Genomic DNA, 19,679 nt, shown 5'->3' with positions numbered 1-19,679 from the left:
ATCTTCCTTCCGGTCTGCTGCCCATGACTGCTGTGTGTGGCCCCTCCATCCCGTTTCACCTCCCCCCACGCTCACTGTGTACCCCTTCCGTCTCCGACCTCTGTCCCGCTCCCTCCCGCCATCACTATGTGCCCGCTCCGTCCCGTTCCCTCCCACCATCACTATGTGGCCCCTCCATCATCACTATGTGTCCCCTCTGTCTCCGACCTCTGTCCCGTGCCCCACCCCCTTATCCCCCCATGATCACTGTGTGGCCCCTCCATCTCACTTACCGCCTGTGTGGCCATTACAGTAATGTAATAGACATTGGTAGTGTTTGGGTGCATGTAGAGCACCAATCACTACCAATGTTTATTATAGTGGGCTTGTTGGTCAGTAGTAATTACTAGTCCACTTTGTGTAAACTGTAAAAAAAAAAAAAAAAATTATATAATATAGAGAGAGAGAGAAGATATTAAAGTCACTTATTGGCTACAAGTTTATTGGGTGTTATAGGAATATAATGCCAGGAGGTGCTTTGGAGTATAATGCCAGGAGGTGTTTGTAGGCTTTGTAGGTATATAATAATACATTTTATAATATTTTCAATAATAGCTATTGTCAGGGATTGATCTGCTTTGTCAGGGCTGCTCTCTTTCTGCAGCAACTGTATTTACTGTACAATGTAGTAATGACAGCAGTGGGCAGTAAACAAAGCTAAGGGGGCGGGTACAAATAGACCAATCAGAGAGAAGCACTGCATGATGTGAAATGTAGTTTCCAGGCCAGCGCCATCTTGCATATAGACCAGATTTTAGAAAAACTTGTAACTCAGGAATGGTGTCAGCTAAAAAGACTGAAGATGGCTCAAAATATTCAGAGGGACTTCATGAGCAAGACCAGCTAGGTTTGAGAACATTTCATTTTTTGGCCCTTGGGGGGAATACCCCTTTAAGTATAAGGATTTAAGTATGTACTTTTAAAGGCAGCTGCAATTCACCTTTCAAACTCTGAGGTCAGGGAGACAAATGGTACCTTTCATATATGCAACTGTGCTTCCAGGATATAGAAAAAAAATGCTACAATTCTATAGTACAAAGAGTAAATGCAAATTTCCTGAGCTTCTCATCTGCAAGCTGTAAAACCTCCTAACTTTTCCCTTCCATACGCAAACCTGCATGATCAGTTAGGGCTAGGCTTCCAATTGACTGACAATCAAGCAGGGACAGGGATGGAAGCGAGAAGGATCAACAGCCCTCAGCATTTGCACTGTAGTACCTTGACTCTTTGCACTGGAAAACTGAAGCATTCTTTTTTATCTTCTGGAAGCACAGACAGATATATAAAGGTAACATGCTTCTTCTAGACCAAACAGCTATGTAATGTGAGCAGTGTGAACCATGAATCGCAGCTGACAGATTCAACATATATAAAGCATAACATATGTTTGTGTATGTATACACACACACACTATATATATATATATATATATATATATATATATATATATATATATATATATATATATACATATATACATATACACACACACAGTTGTACCTTGGTTTAAAAGTAACTTAGAATAAGAGCGTTTTGCAAGAAGAGATCACAGTTTTTCAAAATTGTAAATTGGTTTAAGAGCATTGCTTTGGTTTAAGAGCTCCCTGTGCTGGGTGGGAGGGGAAGAGGGGCATGACCTGCATAGCCTTGTCTACAGCACTGTACTCTGACCCATAGCAGATCCCCTTCAGGCTGGGGCTTACATGGAGGAAACAGGATGGTGGAGGTAATCTCTTCATAGATGTAACCCCTCTCTTTCTGGACAGAGAGCTCTGCATTTATGCGTCCACATATGTCCTGCTCATTCCTTCATGCTCCCTGCAGTCTCTGTCAGTCCTTGTTTTTCCCATACTCTCCATTCCTGCCATAATCTGCCTGCACTTACACTCAGTTTTACACACTGCTGCTATAAAGTTCCCACACTCACACTCAGCCATTCACACTGCTGTATAGAGAGGTTTCTGTCACTGTCCTCCTGCACAGCTCTGTGATTCTTTGTGATTGGTCCATGCTGAACACACACCCCTCCCCACTGCTGTCATGTGACCACACAGACCTCTGACAGCAGCCCTGCTTCTCTATTCTAGCCTGTTGTACTACACTACTGTATTATGGAGATCTGCAGCTCCATCCTGTATCTACAAACTGTTGCTGTTTTTCAGGTTTACGCACTTACTATAGGTTATACTCCACATGCTTATACTTTACTATACAGTAACTTATAACATATTCACCTGTTTCTAAATGTTTGTTTCATTTGTTTTACATGTTACTCAAAATAAAAAAAATAATAATTTTGGGGTGGGGAACCAATTTTCTGCATTTCTTATGGAAAAAATATGCTGTGGTTTAAGAGGGATTACAAGCGCAGTCCTGGAATGAATTATGCTCATAATCCAAGGCACCACTGTATTGGTAAAATTATAAAGTTGAGCTTATTCCATCAGTTCGTTTTCAAAGGCCTTTGGAATAAACTTAACTTGTATTTTACCAATACATGTGCTCCAGTATCTTGTACTGAATATATTATATATATATATATATATATATATATATATATATATATATATATATATATATATATATACATACACACACACACACATATATATATATATATACACACACATATATATATATATACACACACACACACATATATATACACACACACACACACATATATACACACACACACATATATATATATATATATATATATATATAGATAGATAGATAGATCGATAGATATGATTTTTTTTTTTTGTCCGCAATTTCTATAGTGAGTATGGGTAATTGGAAAATGAAAACAATTGCTAAAGGAAACTAGAAAAGGGAAAAGTTGGTTGGTCTATTCACTTGTTCACACTGCATACTGATACATCTATCTGTTCAAACAGCCATAACTGCGAGGGTCTGTCTTTTTCTACAAAACTACACAGGGCCGCCTGTTGTGAAGATGTGTATATAACCAGAACAGTGCTGCACCTGGTTCTGTCAGTATTGACTGAGAGTCTCAGTCGTGCCACAGAAATAGGAGACCTTCAATTAGAAGCCTTAAACAAGATCTATGTTTCCTTTGTGGGAAGGAAATAAATGACTGAGCTGGTACGAAAATTCATAAGCTTTCACTGTACACTTGCACTCCTGCCATAAGACAAATAAGTTATTCAGGGCGTTCTTTATAGTTACAGGTTGCCTCGAGATATTTTATTAAGTACGTGAAGCCTTACAGACTTCTTTCAAATCCTTCAGTATTGTTTGACCGCAAATATTAATATATTTTTATTGGAAAAGGCATATTTCCCACAGAGCACCAAAAAGATATGTATCTGACGGATATCCAACAACTTTCCTTCTTGTGAAAGCAAAACAGCCTTTGAGCTTTCCTGTGCATAACACAGACTGCAAACGCATGGACTGTCTTCAGAGGATTATCATTTCTAGAGGACATTACAAAGAACTACCATAGGACATAAGGTTTGTCTAGCTAAGTCATAGTTTGCCATTCTTTAAATCTTCTGCAATGAGTCATTTAGCTGCCCTAGCTCATATATGCCCCGCATTAACTAAGTGTTTTTTTTTGTCACTTTCTAGGCAAATGATACACCACACCTCAGCTATGCCACAGCTTGAACAATTGAATTTGGCACCTCCTCAAATTCCGGGTTCGAGTCGATCCGAACCCGAACGATCGGCATTTGAATAGCGGGGGCTGCTGAAGTTGGATAAAGCTCTTAGGTTGTCTGGAAAACATGGATACAGCAAATGACTATATCCATGATTTCCACATAGCCTTAGGGCTTTATCCAACTTCAGCAGCCCCCACTAATCAAATGCCGAAAGTTCGGGTTGGGATGAACTCAAGCATGCTCGAGGTTCTCTATTCATAACATAACTTTGTTGCTTAAAAGTCTGTTTTTATTTTAATTAAAAAAAACTTTATTCAGGCTGTGAATAGTGTCAAAGGGGTGGGGCCTATTGTTCGCTGGGCCCTAGTACTACTATGCCTTACTGTTCTGTAAGCCCTCCTCCTCTGCATATCCAGTGACCCAAACTGTGCATACAGCACTCTGAAGTGTAGCATGCTAGGGCCCAGCAAATGAGTCCTGCCCTATTGAACTATTCACTGCCTAAATAAAGGAATTTTTTTATTAGAATAAAAAGACAAACACAGGCAACAAAAGTATGTTCTGTATGAGGTTATTGATATCTATCCAGCGGTACCCCACCATCTCAGTGTGGGTTCAAGGGGTACCAGTTAATATGAAAAGGGCCAAGAATTGAGCTGCATATTATAGAGCAGGGGGATATATATTTGAATAAAGATATATAGAATAGAAAGATATATAGATCTTTATTAACTATAACACTGTCCAGAGCGCAGTGTAATTCTTTAATTGACAACCTTTCAATGCATAAATATGCATGCAGATGGAGGCAACATAGAAACATAGAAGAGTGCTATCAGAAATAGACCCCCTAGTCCATCTAGTCTGCCTTTAACCCCCTTCACGTCCACAATACATATATATACGTTGCTAGACTAAAGGGGCTTTAAATGTGGGCGGGACCGCTCCAATGCGGCCGGTCCCGCACAAATCAGAGTGTCCAGCTCCAGAGCTAATGACAGGCAGTTGTCTGTCATTAACCCCCTTAAACGCCACAATGCATAGCAATTTCAGCATTTAAAGTAGTCAGTGACAGGACAAGGACCTGTCACTGACTGATCAAGACCCCATGTTTGGAATTGCCTGTTGGTTATTTTATTGTGTGTTTATTGTTCAAAATAAAGATGTTTGATTTTTATACGGGTGTTGATCCAATTTTTGTAGATATGTATATTATGGGGGGATCTCTGTGATTACTAGATAGGATGATTACTAATTGTAGAACATCATTACTTGGTGATGTGCTTTCATCATCCACTGGAGTACCTGTATATGAGAACTGTGCAGAGCAGCAGCAAATTCCCATAGAAAACCTCTCCTGCTCTGGACAGTTCCTGTCTCGGACAGAGGTGGCAGCAGAGAGCTCTGTGTCAAACTGGAAAGAAAACATTTCCTGCAGGACATATAGCAGCTAATAAATATGGGAAGACTTGTGATTTTTAAATAGAAGTAAATTGCAAATCTATATAAATTTTCTAAAAAAAACAGCTGATTTGAAAGAAAAAGATTTTTGCTGGAGTACCCCTTTCAGTTACTTCAGCTATAGGCCTTTACTTTTGCACCATGCTTTTTGAATCATCCTGTTATTTCCATTATTTTTGTCTTAGGATAAGTATATGTTTATCCCAGGCATGTTTACATTCACTCACTTTGGATTTACCAACCATATCTGCTGGAAGTTTGTTCCAAGCATCTGCTACCTTTGCAGTAAAATAATATTTTCTTGTGTTTAACATATTATATATTTCCCATCTTAACATTTCTTATCCCATTAACAAATGTAAAGGTGGCAATCATGCCCCAAACCCATTTCATTCTACAGATTTGTTCTTCAAGTCTTTCCTGATAAGTTCTATCCTTAAGACCTGTCAATCACTGATCAGGAACACCCGCTGGACTCCTAGTGGCAGAATGAGTAGAGATTTTTAAATAATAGAATATAACATGTGCAGGTTTAATACAAGGAATATGCAGAGACATTTTTGATTCTTTATTTAAGATGCGAGTCCTGCCCTGACTGTGGGGGTGACGACTCTGACAGCTATCAGTTCGAGTAATCAGAACCATAGCCAGGCTGGGACTCTCAGTCATAATGTGGACACAAAGATCCATCTGCATGATGATTGTGTGAAACTGACCTAATGCTGAATCCTTTCACACAAATAATATACCAGAATGCTGAGTTCTTCTTGCTTTGTAACATGATGCTGGCAGATCAGACTGCTTGTTCAGTGTGACAGATTCCCTTTAAGCACTTTTCTATTTGTTACTGCATTGTTTGTTAAAAGCGCCCATCTGACAGCACATCTTCAGTAAATACATAAACTGTAGCACAAGCCCTAGAGTATTACATATAAATGTATGGCAACTGCTCTTACAAAGATACAGGCAATTATAACAGATAAAATGTCAACCTCCTGCTTGGCACTGACTTATAGCTTTTTTTGTGCTCTGTAATCCTTTAGCTATTTTAAAGAAAACTAGTACTGGACTACAGAGAATACCTCCTGCTTGGTGTATAAGGTAACAGAGGTCACATATTCAACTGCAACTAACTCTTTCCAACTATAAAGCAGATTCTACAGTACTCAACCATAAGACTTGCAGTACACCAAAAAAGACATTTATTTTTTCTGCCCAGGGCTTGTAGAGTTTACACATCAACTGCAATTACTGGTAAGCAACAAGGATTAACATTGGGGGGGGGGGGGGGGATTTATCAAGATCTGCTCCTAGCACAGACTGGTAAAAAGTCACACAAGCCATGGCTTAAGCAAGAATTCTGGAAATTTTCACAGGGTTGTGCCCAGCTTGCTAACTGGGCAGAAGGGGGCAGGCCACTGCACAAGGAGGGGTGTGCCCTACCTGTGTGCAAGATTTATTATTATTTAAAATTTACGTCAGTTCAGATTTCTGAGGCTGCACCTCTTAAAGGGGTTTTCCGATTAAAACTTTCTTGTGCCCTATCCACAGGATAGGACACAAGTAAAAGACTGGGGAAGGTTCAACCTCTGCCACCTTGCAATCTCCATTTCGACCCTGGCTCCTTTGTTTTGAATACAGTTGAAGGTCGGCACATGATCTGTGGCTCTATTCTTTCTCTATTAAGCTGCTGAAATGAGCAGAGTACAGCTTTTGGCTTTTTACGGTGGCTCTATAGAGAACGAATAGAGCCCCAGGTCACGTGCCAACTTTATTCAACACAAAAGTAGCTAGGGGGACAATCTGTATATCCCCGGGGGAATTTCCACCATTCTTTTTATAATTGCAATTGTACTACAAGGAATAACTATTAAAAAAGCATCCATAAATTAAATTATATGCAAAATTGTGTTCTGATACAGTCCAAGTGAACATCCAAACTGAACATGTTTTTGATGTAATTAGGTTTTCCATTACTATGTGTTTCTCATGTAACATGCTGTGTAATGAGGTTAACATCTGTTTGATTAGGCCTGTATGCTAATGTCCATAGTTTGCTGTACACTTCCACAGGAAACCGCTGAATTACTAACAACACATTGCATTACAGTCAGAGATTTCCTCAAAAGAGTCTTTCTACAGTTACTTCTATAATTCATTGAATAATTTGAACACCAAAAGCAGAAAACTCATAAATGGACAGGTGCAAAGTCCACCATGTTTCTTACAACACGGGAAGCTAACATAGGAATGATCAAAATAAAATAGCCTACATAGCAATAAGTATAAACATTATAAATCTACTCCCTTTTCCTGTGAAGATTTCCTGTGTTATGACTTAAGGATGTGCACTGTCAGGAGCCACAAGTTAATTGTCTTTTCTCACCGTAAGGGTCAGAAGCTTGCCATAAGTTAGATGTGCCGGGATGTGGTCGGGCTTTGATCTCAGAGACTCTGTGTACCAGTGCTCAGCTTCAGACACCTTGTTTAACCTCATGAAGGCTTCTCCTGTTAAAAGATCAGATAAGGGTTCAACATTACTTGTATCAATTACTTCATGCGAAAACATATTATTGTACCCAAGCAAAATCTCAACAGGGACGGCAGACATGCAGTTATCCATCTGCTAAGTGAAGATATGGAGGGGAAAACATTGAGTCATGGTGGGAAGGGTGGAAGGAAGTTCTTAAGTTCATTCTCTTTGCAGTTAATCTGAAAGGGGATACACCACATTTCATAGTGTCTGAACTTTCTGAATTGAGCCAACCTCATTTGGGAGATTTACAATGCAAAGCAGTTTCTTTCTACAAGTTCATACATCCCATAGGGATAGAAACTAAAGGTAAAAATAATATAAAGAATTTACAAGTGATTTTAAGAAATCCTTGCTTATAGAAATTGTAAGTAAGAAATTTGTACTGAAGGCAAATATACCTTTTTTTTTATAGGCAACCATCCACGATATAGTCTGAAGTAAAATATATAGGGCCTTAAAAGGTATGGACTCCCTTAAAAAGAATTTTTTTTTTGCTTTGTACTTATTATAGTACAAAAATACTTTCTCCATATGTCATTATTTAAAACATTTGCTAAATTTTTGTTTCTAAAGCCTCTACAGTGTGCTCTATGAACTCCATTTTATCTTAATTTCTCTGTACTATACTCTAAATACAGACTTCTGTATATAAATTTAACCAGCAGACTGCTTTGTATCTGCTCTCATACAAACATATAAGACATACAAGATATATACAAGGTACAAGATATGTAAGACATACGGACGTAGTGCAGCAGAACAGGCATCATGTATCATTATGATGCCAGGAGCTTCAAAACAGTTTATATCTTCACGGTACTGTGCTGACACAGCCGTGTCAATATGGACTGTACACAGAATGTGGGAATAAAGTCTAAATGTGGCCATACATCTTCAATAACGGAAAGTTTAACAATTATTTGGCTTGGTTACTTCTTCTGTCCACCCCGACCCCCCCCCCCCCTACAATCCTCCATACACAAGAGCGTTTTGTTGCAGCTTGTCTCTCCCAGTACAAAGGGGTTCGGAAGTAATTTTCCATAACTGACTCCCATCCCCACCATCATCTGTTGGTTGAAGAGAGTGCCCAATACACCACATACTGATGGCTGAACTCACCACGAGCGGTGGGTACAGCTAAAAAGTATGGGGACTTTTAGTAAGTTGTCCTCCAGGGTTTATCTCCCCCTATCTACTATATAATGAACTGTACAACCTCCTCCCTGCTTCTATTACTTAAGGCCCTATTATGCCAAGTGATTATCGGCCATATTCGGCCCATAATCGCTTAGTTTAAAAAAGACAACAATCAGCCGACATGCACGATGTTGGATGATCGTTGTCTTTCAACATGTTAAAACAATACTAACCTAGATAGCAATCGCGATCTGCTGCCTTCGTGCCGTGTAATAGCAGTGGTGGCGGCAGACCGCCACTATCTTCTATGGGCTGCCTGGATGATCTAGCAATCATCTGGGCAGCCCACTTGCAGCTCCCCCCCCCCCCCCCCCCCCCCGGCTCTTACCCGCTCACTGCCGGCGCGTGTATTGGAGTCGGCAGAGAGCAGGGAACAAGGAGCAAGCAAGAGCTGACCTGACAGGTCAGTGCTCGCTTGCTTCTCTGAATTGCCCTGTGTAATAGGGGCTTAACAACTGGATAGCAGAAAGTTAGTCATACTTCTGTCCAGCGATAGTCAGACCATGCAATCATAACCCTTTTAACGTCTTCTCTGCTTCTAACTAATCTGTCTGCTCTCCAGGATATTAGTCTGTTTCTGACAACCTGGCACGAAAAGATGACTTAAACCCAGATATGGAAATTAACAGGTTAAGTTAATAGTGGGGGTGAATCCTATAACAAAAAGAGCAGAAAAGGTATATTAAAAACAGAAAAAATGATTTATGTGTTTATAGGTAAAACATTACACGTCAGACACACTTTAAAAACAACCACAAGCTTTACAGTCAATTGCTACATTTCCTCAGAGAGCCTGATTTTAAAACTACAAAGAAATTATTTAGGATTCTTCCAGATGACATTCTCCAGGGGATTGTGTATTGGCAAAAACATTTTGTTAATTTGCTATGATTGATAGGAAAAGGAATTATTTTGTTCTGGAACGAGCACAAGCTTTGGAGATTTAGAGCTAGATTTACAAATGGGAAGTTGGCTTACAAATGAAAATCCCCCCAAAAATTAGAATTGCAGTAAAATCATGTATGATTCTATTGGAAGCAAACTAGATGAAAAAGGTGAATGAAGCAGCACAGCTGAAATAACTGGACTTGTTCCTCTGTATTTGCTGTTTGTTTCCAACACTTAACTTACTAGAGGCAAACCACAAAAGCTATCATAGATACTTTATTTACAAAAACATTGCCACCATAAAAACACTGGGGGACTTTACTTTTTCCCGATGATGTGTTTGTGAAACTGTCATAAATTTTGGGTAATCACTTTACTGTAAAAACTCTCACTATGTATAATTACATTTACAGCCTACATTAATGGATTCTTGTTTGTGTATCTTGCCCAGCAATAAATATATGTATATATAAATTTATTTATTTATTTTTTAACTTCAACGCTATATAGCTTTAACCCTTAAGTGACTGTCAGTACAACTTTGTAAAGCAGTCACTAATAGGCCTTATTTCAACCAATAAGCCTTTTTACAGCAGAGTCTGAAAAAATTACCATAATTTTTGCTTTATAAGACACACCTGATAAGACGCAACCAGGTTTTAGAGGGGGAAAATAGGGGGGGGATATTTTGAACCAAAATGATGGCATAATGTCAGCATTATTTTGTTAAAGGTCTTTTTACAATGTTATAAGGCTTAAAAGTTTTGCAGCATTTTTTTTTTATTTCACATACATGTACATGGAGTTGCACTAAAGCATAGCAACCAGATGTACATGTATGTGAAATTCCAGTATTAGTTACTATGCGTAAGGCTGTAAATACTTACACTTCTAATCATTGGTCGTCTGTTTAACCCTCTTCTCGCCACTGTACCTTAAAAAACCCTTCTAATTACTGGGGTTTACAGATGTTCAACCCCCTCAATGCGACTGTACCTTTAAAAACACTAATAATTCGTGGTCAGTGGCTGTTTGTCATCCTGACCTCCACCTGAACCCCTCCCCCCTCCCCCGTCCGCTGTACCTTTTAAAAAGTTATAATGATTTGTGGTCAGTGGGTTGGTGACCATTTATCATCCCTACTCCACACGCTCATTCTACAAAAGACAAAACTGACCACCAGTGATTACCTTAAAGTGACACTGTCACCCCCTTTGTTCATTTTGACATCTCTACACAGGTGTAAAGGGTAAATTTAGTGTTTTTCATACCTTATTTCATATCATATGTCATGGTGCTTGTTCAAGTAAAAAGTGTCCTTTTATCATCTGCAGATTGTACTAAGTGGGCGTGGCCTCGCGGCACTAGCGCCACATAACCCCGCCCACAACGGCACAATTGGCCCCGCCCCCTCGTCGGCCATTGGAACAGGCTGGCCGAAAGGTCTAGACTCCACCCCCTTTACGTTGGACAACCAATGGGCGTCAAGGGGGCGGGGCCAACCGTGCCGTTGTGGGCGGGGTTATGTGGCGCTAGTGCCGCGAGACCACGCCCACTTAATACAATCTGCAGTTGATAAAAGGACACTTTTTACTTGAACAAGCACCATGACATATGATATGAAATAAGATATGAAAAACACTAAATTTACCCTTTACACCTGTGTAGAGATGTCAGAATGCACTAAGGGGGTGACAGTGTCACTTTAAGATCTTTCTACTTTTGGGGGGGGGGGGTAGAGTGCATCTTATAAAGTTAAAAATATGGTAATGCCTCGCTCCTTCACCAGGATCGTGTGAGACCAACTGTCAGTATGATGCCTGGACTCCTGCGGTAACTACCCGCTCTACACAGAGCAGTAGTTTAGCCTGTTACAATCCATTGTTAAATAATCACTATGGCATATAACAGATGCAACACTGTTACGTACCCAATGTTTAAAAAAAAAAAATAACATCAGAATTGCTGTATTTTGTCAAACTGCATATGGAAAAAGCATCTTAGAACGTAACAGGTTTTGTTGTTTCTTTTTTATTTAGGAAAATAGTTTCTATTGTGCCAAAGTGGTAATACTAAAAAAATCACCGTAACTTAATGACCTAGAGGGTATATTTATAATGTTCTTTACACCAAATGCTAAACAGCGTAAATTTAATATAAGCAAAAAAAAAAAAAATCCCCCCTCCCCCCAAAAAGAAAGTCTTAATAAAAGTTAATCAATAAACTACATTAATCCCAAAAATGAAAAGTAAAATTTGACCCACAAAAAACAAACCCTGATATGGCAACAACGCCAAAAAAAAAAAAAAAAAAAAAAGGAAAAGCAAAAGAAAGGGGGAAAAAAAAGGTATGGCTCATGAAGGGCAAGGATGAAAAAACTGTAACAATAAACGATGACTGCAACAATACAGCGAGTACCATACAAAATATAGTCAGACCCTCCTGGTATATAAATAAACAGCCCCTTCAATTGCTTATGTGAGTTACTGGCTTTCTGTTACATACAACAGTAGGCATTAGTACATGTTTACAGAAGATTAAATCAAAGCAAAGGCATTTCTTCATTTAAATCCCTTTACCTGAGCAAATTATTGTAAAATGTATCCCAAATTCTTATAGGGATACTTTGTTCTTGCTTGTAAATCTCATAGGATTATCTGTGTTATACACTTGATCAGCTGCTGTTTTGTGTTATCTAAATTGCCTTCATTCTGAAAGGTGTGATGGAGGCACACAGAGCTTTTTTTATGTATTATCTGTAAGAAAAAGAAATGGTTGCATGCAGCACTGTATATTATATTACTGGGGTATTTATCCATAGAAGCATTGCTTCTAAGGCAAAAATACAGTGCCTCATAGAGGTACGATATGGTAGTGTGTATGCACAAATATTTGCACATCCAACAGAACTAAATAGAACAAAAAATTAAAAATAGGTACTCTGTAGAGTAACAAGTTTTGTTTTTTTTTAAATATTGCTTAAAAAAAGTTCCTGGATTCAAGACGCACGCCTGGTTTAGACAACTGAAAGTAGTAAATATAATAATCAAAGTATTTCATGCTAATTAACCCGTTTTTGAGCTTTTGCTTTTTCCACTTTATGTTTAAAAGGCTATAACACTTGCATTTTTCACCAAGAGACCCACATGAGCCCTTATTTTTTGCGACACCAATTGTACCTTGCAATGACAGACTTTATTTTCCCATAAAATATGCTGCGAAACCGGAAAAAAAATCCTTTGTGCTGTCAAATTGGAAAAAAAAAAGTAATTTGTTTCCATTTCAGGGAGTTTCGTGTTTACGCCATTCGCCCTATGGTAAAACTGACATGTTACACATGTTCCTCACATCAGTATGATTACAATGATATGTAACTTGTATAACTTTTATTCAATTTGATGGCTTTAAAAAATTAAAACCTTTTAAAAATGGTAATGTGTTTAAAGGGGTTATCCAGCGCTACAAAAACATGGCCACTTTTCCCCCTCTCTTGTCTTGAGATTGGGTGGGGTTTCAAACTCAGTTCCATTGAAGTAAATGGAGCTTAATTGCAAACCACACCTGATTTGGTGACAAGAGGGGGAAAAAAGGCCATGTTTTTGTAAAGCTGGATGATTCCTTTAAAATTGCTCTATTCCGATCCTTATAACGCTTTTATTTTTTAGTCTATGGGGCTGTGTAAGGTGTCGTTTTTTGCGCCATGGTCTCTGCTTTCTATTGGTACCTGGTTTGTGTAAATGCGACTTTTTGATCACTTTTAATAATTTTTTTTCTGGATTTGATGCGACCAAAAAATGCGCAATTTAGAAATTGTTTTGCGTTTACGCCGTTTACCATGCGAGATCAGGAATGTGATAATTTATTAGTTCGGGTGATTACGCACACGGTGATAACAAATATGTTTATTTATATTTATATTATGGGAAAAGGGGGGTGATTTGGACTAATTAGGGGAAGGGATTTTTTATTAATAAAAAAACATTTTAAATTTTTTTTTATTTTTACTTTAACTAGAAGTCCCCCGGGGACTGCGAAGCTGAGGCCTGGCCCAGGCAGAAGAAGGGATATACGTCCCACTAGACACCAGGGACACGGGGAGCAGAGCATTTAAATACAGCTGTCAGGTTTGAGTCAGGGAGGCCTGACAGTATTTGGCGTATAAGATGTAGGCATATTAAGAAAGATATTTTCGTGCTACAAAGTGAGTCTTATAAAATGAAAAATACAGTATATTACTTTGTAACATAACTTCATTAAAATATCTGTAATTTTTGAATGCACGCTTTTACATTGTAGTATGGCAGCAATAAGACGCGACACGTGCCTCTCTGCTGCCATCAACGTTGATGTCTGGAACTGTGGGCCATCCAAGTGCTATGCTGTGCTATTAACACAGGTCAACTGATACCCCCCCACCCCAAATGTGTAGTATATATAGTGTCTTTGAGTGCAGTTTATGTGTCTGGGCCTAGGATGGCACCTGAGAATTTAAAGTACGGCCGGGTTGAGTGGATTGTGAAAAATCAATTCAGGCAAAGAAAATATTCTTACTAGACCTTGTGCCCGAGCCGTGCTGCATCACCAAGCTCCCGTACCCCTCCTTACTGACTGGCTGAGCAGGACCTACGTTAGCCGAATCAAGATGTAGTTGTAGGGGAGATCTGCAGACTGTCCGTGGGGTCCAGGAGTGGGTCACGAAACTACATGGTCACCGGGACTAGTAAATATACCTTTATTATTCCCCCCAGATGGAAATGTTTTTTTTTATCTAAGTGATAATCATCTGGTATAAATGTGGCAATGATCAAACTACAAACATAAAATTGTTGATATGTCATTGACCGTATTCTCAAGTCTCTCAGTGTAAACACTAATTTTTCACAATTTATAGATATGAACATAATTACGATCACATTTACTAACACATTAACAACTTTTCATCGCAATTTATCTTCTCATCTAAATGCCTGTCATTTAAAAGTAAAAAATCCCCACTTGTTCACTAAAAGGACAATTAAGCAATTTATCTGTGTGTGTAAAAGGACACTTCAAGGGAGTATGAGTTGCGTTTCAGAGGTGGAAACAGCTGGAGGTGAGGTAGAGAAGAGGGCATTCATCAGCTGCCTTGCCACATATAGGGAATGGTCAGTGCGGCTACACTTTTTGGAAATCCTAAAGCCCCTATTACACAGGGCAACGGAGGGGAGCAAACTAGCGCTGTCAGTGTTAGTTTGCTCCTCGTGCCCCGCTCTCTGTCGGCACTATTACACTCGTTGGCAGTGAGCGAGTGAAAGACGGGGGAGGGGTCACGGAGAGCTGCAGAGGCAGCCCATAGAGGAAAGCAGCAGTCTGCCACTGCTCCTATTCCACGGGACGACGCCAGCATATAATTGCTATATTAGTCGTTCGTCTTTGTACATGTTGAAAGACAAAGGACAGCAACGATCAGCCGAAATTGTTAATGTTGGCCTATTGTCTTCTTCTATTACACAAGACGATTATCGGCCGTAACGGCCGAGTACGGACGATAATCGTTTGGGGAATAGGTCCTTAAGTCCAGTAAATAAGCTTGAGTATACCTGGTAGAAACAGATAACTTGGCCTCTGTGCCGCTTTTCCAGTACATTCTAGTGATATGTCAATGAGGTGTGACCTTAGACAACCCTTCTTAGTCCTATTATAATCTAACCTTGATTTTTTTTTCTTTTTATTCAAATCATTCTGTAGAAACAATTATAGGGTCTGGACTATCACTGGGACAGGAAATCCCACAGTGAGGAGTAATAACTTGGCTAGTATGTCTGACCTAAGCCAAACGGAAGGTCTACATGCTGTCTCATTTGAGAAAAATCAAAATTTACAAGATAATTAGCCATCCAAATCATTAAAGGGTTTGCAGAAACAGTTCCAGATAAACACATTGTGAATCATACTGTTATCACATTGAGAGGAAGGAGTCAAGTCCCTGAACATCAACATGTAACCGCTGACAACAAATGTCATTATCAAAGTCCTTAAAATGTTATCAGCATGGCACAGGACACAAGCTCAGAAAGAAAAACATCCTCGTAGGTTCAAGAAATGATTATTTTCAAGCGTACCTTGGCTTCTGGATTTTATCACAGAAAATGTAGAAGAAATGTATTTGTCTCGAGTGTTGTTTACGACATCACATGTCTATACAATGACAAGGTATAAAGTAAAAAGCAGAGAAAAATGGAGGAGCATAGGGAACATTTCTTTAGTTATAACAACTCTGCTCATGCTGGGATAAACATACTGTAACCAGGTGAAGACTGAAACCAGCATCCAAAGTTATATTAGCCGCTAGAGTGATTTGTCAATTTTACTTCTAGGTAAAAATTTATGACTGCATTGTTCCTGCTTTGGAGAGACTGCAAATAACATCTCTGCACAGAATGCTAGTATTCTCTTTATCCACCGGAGCTTGTTTAATCTCTTAACTGCCTGGTCATACCTGATTTATATGGAACTTACATTAAGCTATGCTGTGCAAAACGATGAGTGGGAAGTCAAGGAACTTGGAAGGAACAGTCTTCCCAATTGTTCTGCAGCCACAATGACTTTGGCGGCTTCTGGCTGTGTGCTTAGCTAAAATAATTAGAATACCAAAACTGAATTCCCACCAGTAGCAAAACAAAGCCAACATTTTCTAAGCTTTGCTAGACACCAAAGGACATTAGATGTATGGAGTTTAAACTTTGATGTACGGTCAGATTGGAGTCACTCTAATTAGTTTTATTGAGAAGTTAATGTGCCTACAGGGCATCGCCTTTAAGCGATGCTACATGTGGCCATCCAGTTCTTGACAAGTTAATTAGGAACTGACAGAGAATTATTTGAGCAGTACTGGACGTTACATGAAAGCACAAAACTCCAATCAATTAGGTGATTTTCATGCATCAGTAATGAATTTTAATACTTTGCGTTGCATGTCGTGTCACGTTGCCACACACCAATGTTCCTACAATCACCATTGACCGATTGTACACTTAAAGACAGGGGATTACTGTGTAAACAGTGCTTACATTTACTTCACTGTCTGTGGTGTATACTTTTAGAATTGTAATGTTAACCTGCCCAAATGGTAATTTAGAGCAGACCAATATATTGCTGGTTTATGATAACATTAGATGTACACTTTTCTGTTTGTGTTCAGATAAGCTGAAAAAAATCTGAACGCTGCAGCTCTAGAAGAAACAGATTGTAATCTCTGCATTTTCCTTCTCATTACAACCTGTATAGTTCCTACCACACTCTGCAGCCCTCCATCTACAAGTTAGTTGAAGCTCTGTATCTGATGTGACATCATATTGGTTTTATGAAATTCCGAAAAAGTATAAATTAGAGATAATTTTCTGAAGATGTGTGAACTTGGGCAAAATACTTATTAACAACTCTGATAAGCATACATACAAAGCTTATCATATTTGTTATAAATGTGTTGGGTTTTTCAGCTATCTAATGGAGCCCAGCCATGCTGGATTTTATCCATCCAATCAATCTGTTCGTAATGGTGTCTGGCAGCTGCTCTACCAATTTAAAACTTGGCGGAGCAAAAGGGCATAATTTTATTGTGTTACTGCAATGACACTCCAATGTGTGTGAATGTGACCTTAGCCAAGACTTTGCCAATATCCCAATATACCAGGTGAAAAACAATAGAAAGAAATCAGAAGAAAATTTAACATAAAGAAACATGCAAAAACTCCTTTATTTATTACTTAGAATAATGACCTTATTCTTGTATTTGATCGAAAAAGAACGGTCCATTTTAAACATCTCTAAAATCCGTCCCTTCCTTACTGTTGAATCTGCTAAAACTCTTATTGTCGCTCTGATTCATTCCCGTCTTGACTACTGCAATTCCTTACTAATCGGCCTTCCTTCCTCTAAACTCTCCTCTCTCCAGTCCATTCTCAATACAGCGGCCAGGCTCATCCCCATGTCCAGCCGTTATACTGATGCCTCCCCCCTGTGCCAGTCACTACACTGGCTCCCTGTTAAACACAGGATACAATATAAAGTCCTCCTTTTCACCCACAAGGCTTTCCACAGTGCTGCACCTCCATACATCTCCTCCCTCATCTCTGTCTACCGCCCTACCCGTGCCCTACGCTCCTCTAATGACTTACGACTAACATCCACCTTGATCCGCACCTCTCACTCCCGTCTCCAGGACTTCACCCGAGCTGCACCAGTTCTATGGAATGCATTACCCAAGACTGTCAGGCTCACCACCAATACCCAAAGCTTCAAACGTGCCCTCAAAACACATCTGTTCAAACAGGCTTACCTTAATTTTGACTCAACCCTCAACCCCCCCCCCCCCCCCCCACACACACACACACACGCAGACACCTTCACCACGCACACACACACAGACACATACATACATACACACACGCCAAGCATTTAAGCACTTAGATCTGTGCATGCAGGCATTGGCTGGTGACAGGTTCACCACCCCTTACCTGCACTGCCTTATTTATAAAGATGGCCGGACCATAAGAACAACGATGCACTTTGCCCCTCTGCCATTTTGTCTTGCACCCCCTCCTGATAGTATGTAAGCTCATGCATGCGAGCAGGGATCTCACTCCTCATGTATGGATAATTATATGTATCTCTGTAATGTCTATTTTTGTCTGTGTATGTACCCCCAGAATTGTTAAGTGCTGCGGAATCTGTTGGCGCTATATAAATAAAAATTATTATTATTATTATTATTATTATTATTATTATTATTATTATTATTATTATTATTCCCTTTAGAACTGAACATTTGTATAGGCACTGTGTTGTATGACAAGTACAATGGGTACTACTATACATTTCACACACTATTATCCCATTGAAGTACAATGCAGACAAAGTGGCCTTGCATCTGGTATTACAACCGTAACTATCATTATTTCACAACTTATATTACATGTCGCCATAGAGTTCTGGGTTATAGACATGTATAATGATTAATAATACTTCCAAAATCATTATTGTATTTTTTTGTACTTTAGGTGCATGTAAGTCAAGTCTACAAGGATTGCTAATTCTCCAAGTAAATATAATAATGTACTAGCTTTACCTGCAGTTCTTAAAAGACTTTACCGACACTTAGGGGCCTAGGAATAGAGGAACTCATTGATTCTCTGCTGCCTTAATTTCATACTGTAAATTTCACAAGTCAGTAGGAAAAGATTTCATTACTTTATTTCTGATGTTTTATTTTTAGATATGGCAGTCCTTTAACCCCTTAAGGACAGAGCCTGAAATGGCCTTAAGGACCGGAGCAAATTTTATGAATTTGACCAGTGTCACTTTATTCATTAATAACTTCGGGATGCTTTTACCTATCCGGCTGATTCTGAGATTGTTTTCTCGTGACATATTGTACTTCACATTTCTTGTAAATTGGAGTCGATACTTATAACGAATCTTTATGAAAAAACCCAAAATAGCGTGAAAAATTGTGAAAAAATGCATTTTTCCAACTTTAAAACTTTTCTGCTTATACAGAAAATGGTTATACCACATAAATTATATATTAAATAGCATTAGCAACATGTCTACTTTATGTTGGCGGCATTTATTAAACTATATTTCATTTTTTTTAGACAATAGGAAGCTTAAAACATTAGCAGCAAATTTCCAAATTTTCAGTAAAATTTCAAAATCAGATATTTTTAGGGAACTGTTCAGGTTTAAAGTGTATTTGAGGGGACTGTGTGTTAGAAAGCCTCACGAAGCACCCCATTTCAGAAACTGCACCCCCTAAACTCTGCAAAAGCACATCCAGAAAGTTTTTTAACCCTTTAGGGGAGTCACAGAAATAAAAGCTAAGTGTGTAAGAAATTTGAAAATTTTAATTTTCTGTGCAGAGATTTTATTGTAATCCAATATTTTTC

At 39.0% G+C, this 19,679-nt stretch overlaps 1 protein-coding gene across 1 annotated transcript in view; it reads right to left on the bottom strand.

Moving 5' to 3' along the window:
- Window positions 1-19,679, bottom strand: part of TMTC2 (transmembrane O-mannosyltransferase targeting cadherins 2) — a 228,522-nt gene that overhangs the window by 46,969 nt on the left and 161,874 nt on the right. Inside the window, exon 8 of the mRNA XM_069974054.1 lies at window positions 7,519-7,640. Within this exon, the coding sequence (XP_069830155.1) occupies window positions 7,519-7,640 (122 nt within the window). The remainder of the gene's footprint in view (window positions 1-7,518; window positions 7,641-19,679) is intronic.

Source organism: Dendropsophus ebraccatus, chromosome 1 (assembly GCF_027789765.1).
Source record: "Dendropsophus ebraccatus isolate aDenEbr1 chromosome 1, aDenEbr1.pat, whole genome shotgun sequence".
NCBI classification, from domain to species: domain Eukaryota; kingdom Metazoa; phylum Chordata; class Amphibia; order Anura; family Hylidae; genus Dendropsophus; species Dendropsophus ebraccatus.
Note: the sequence above shows the minus strand (reverse complement) of the source record. Positions and strands in the feature narration are given on the sequence as shown.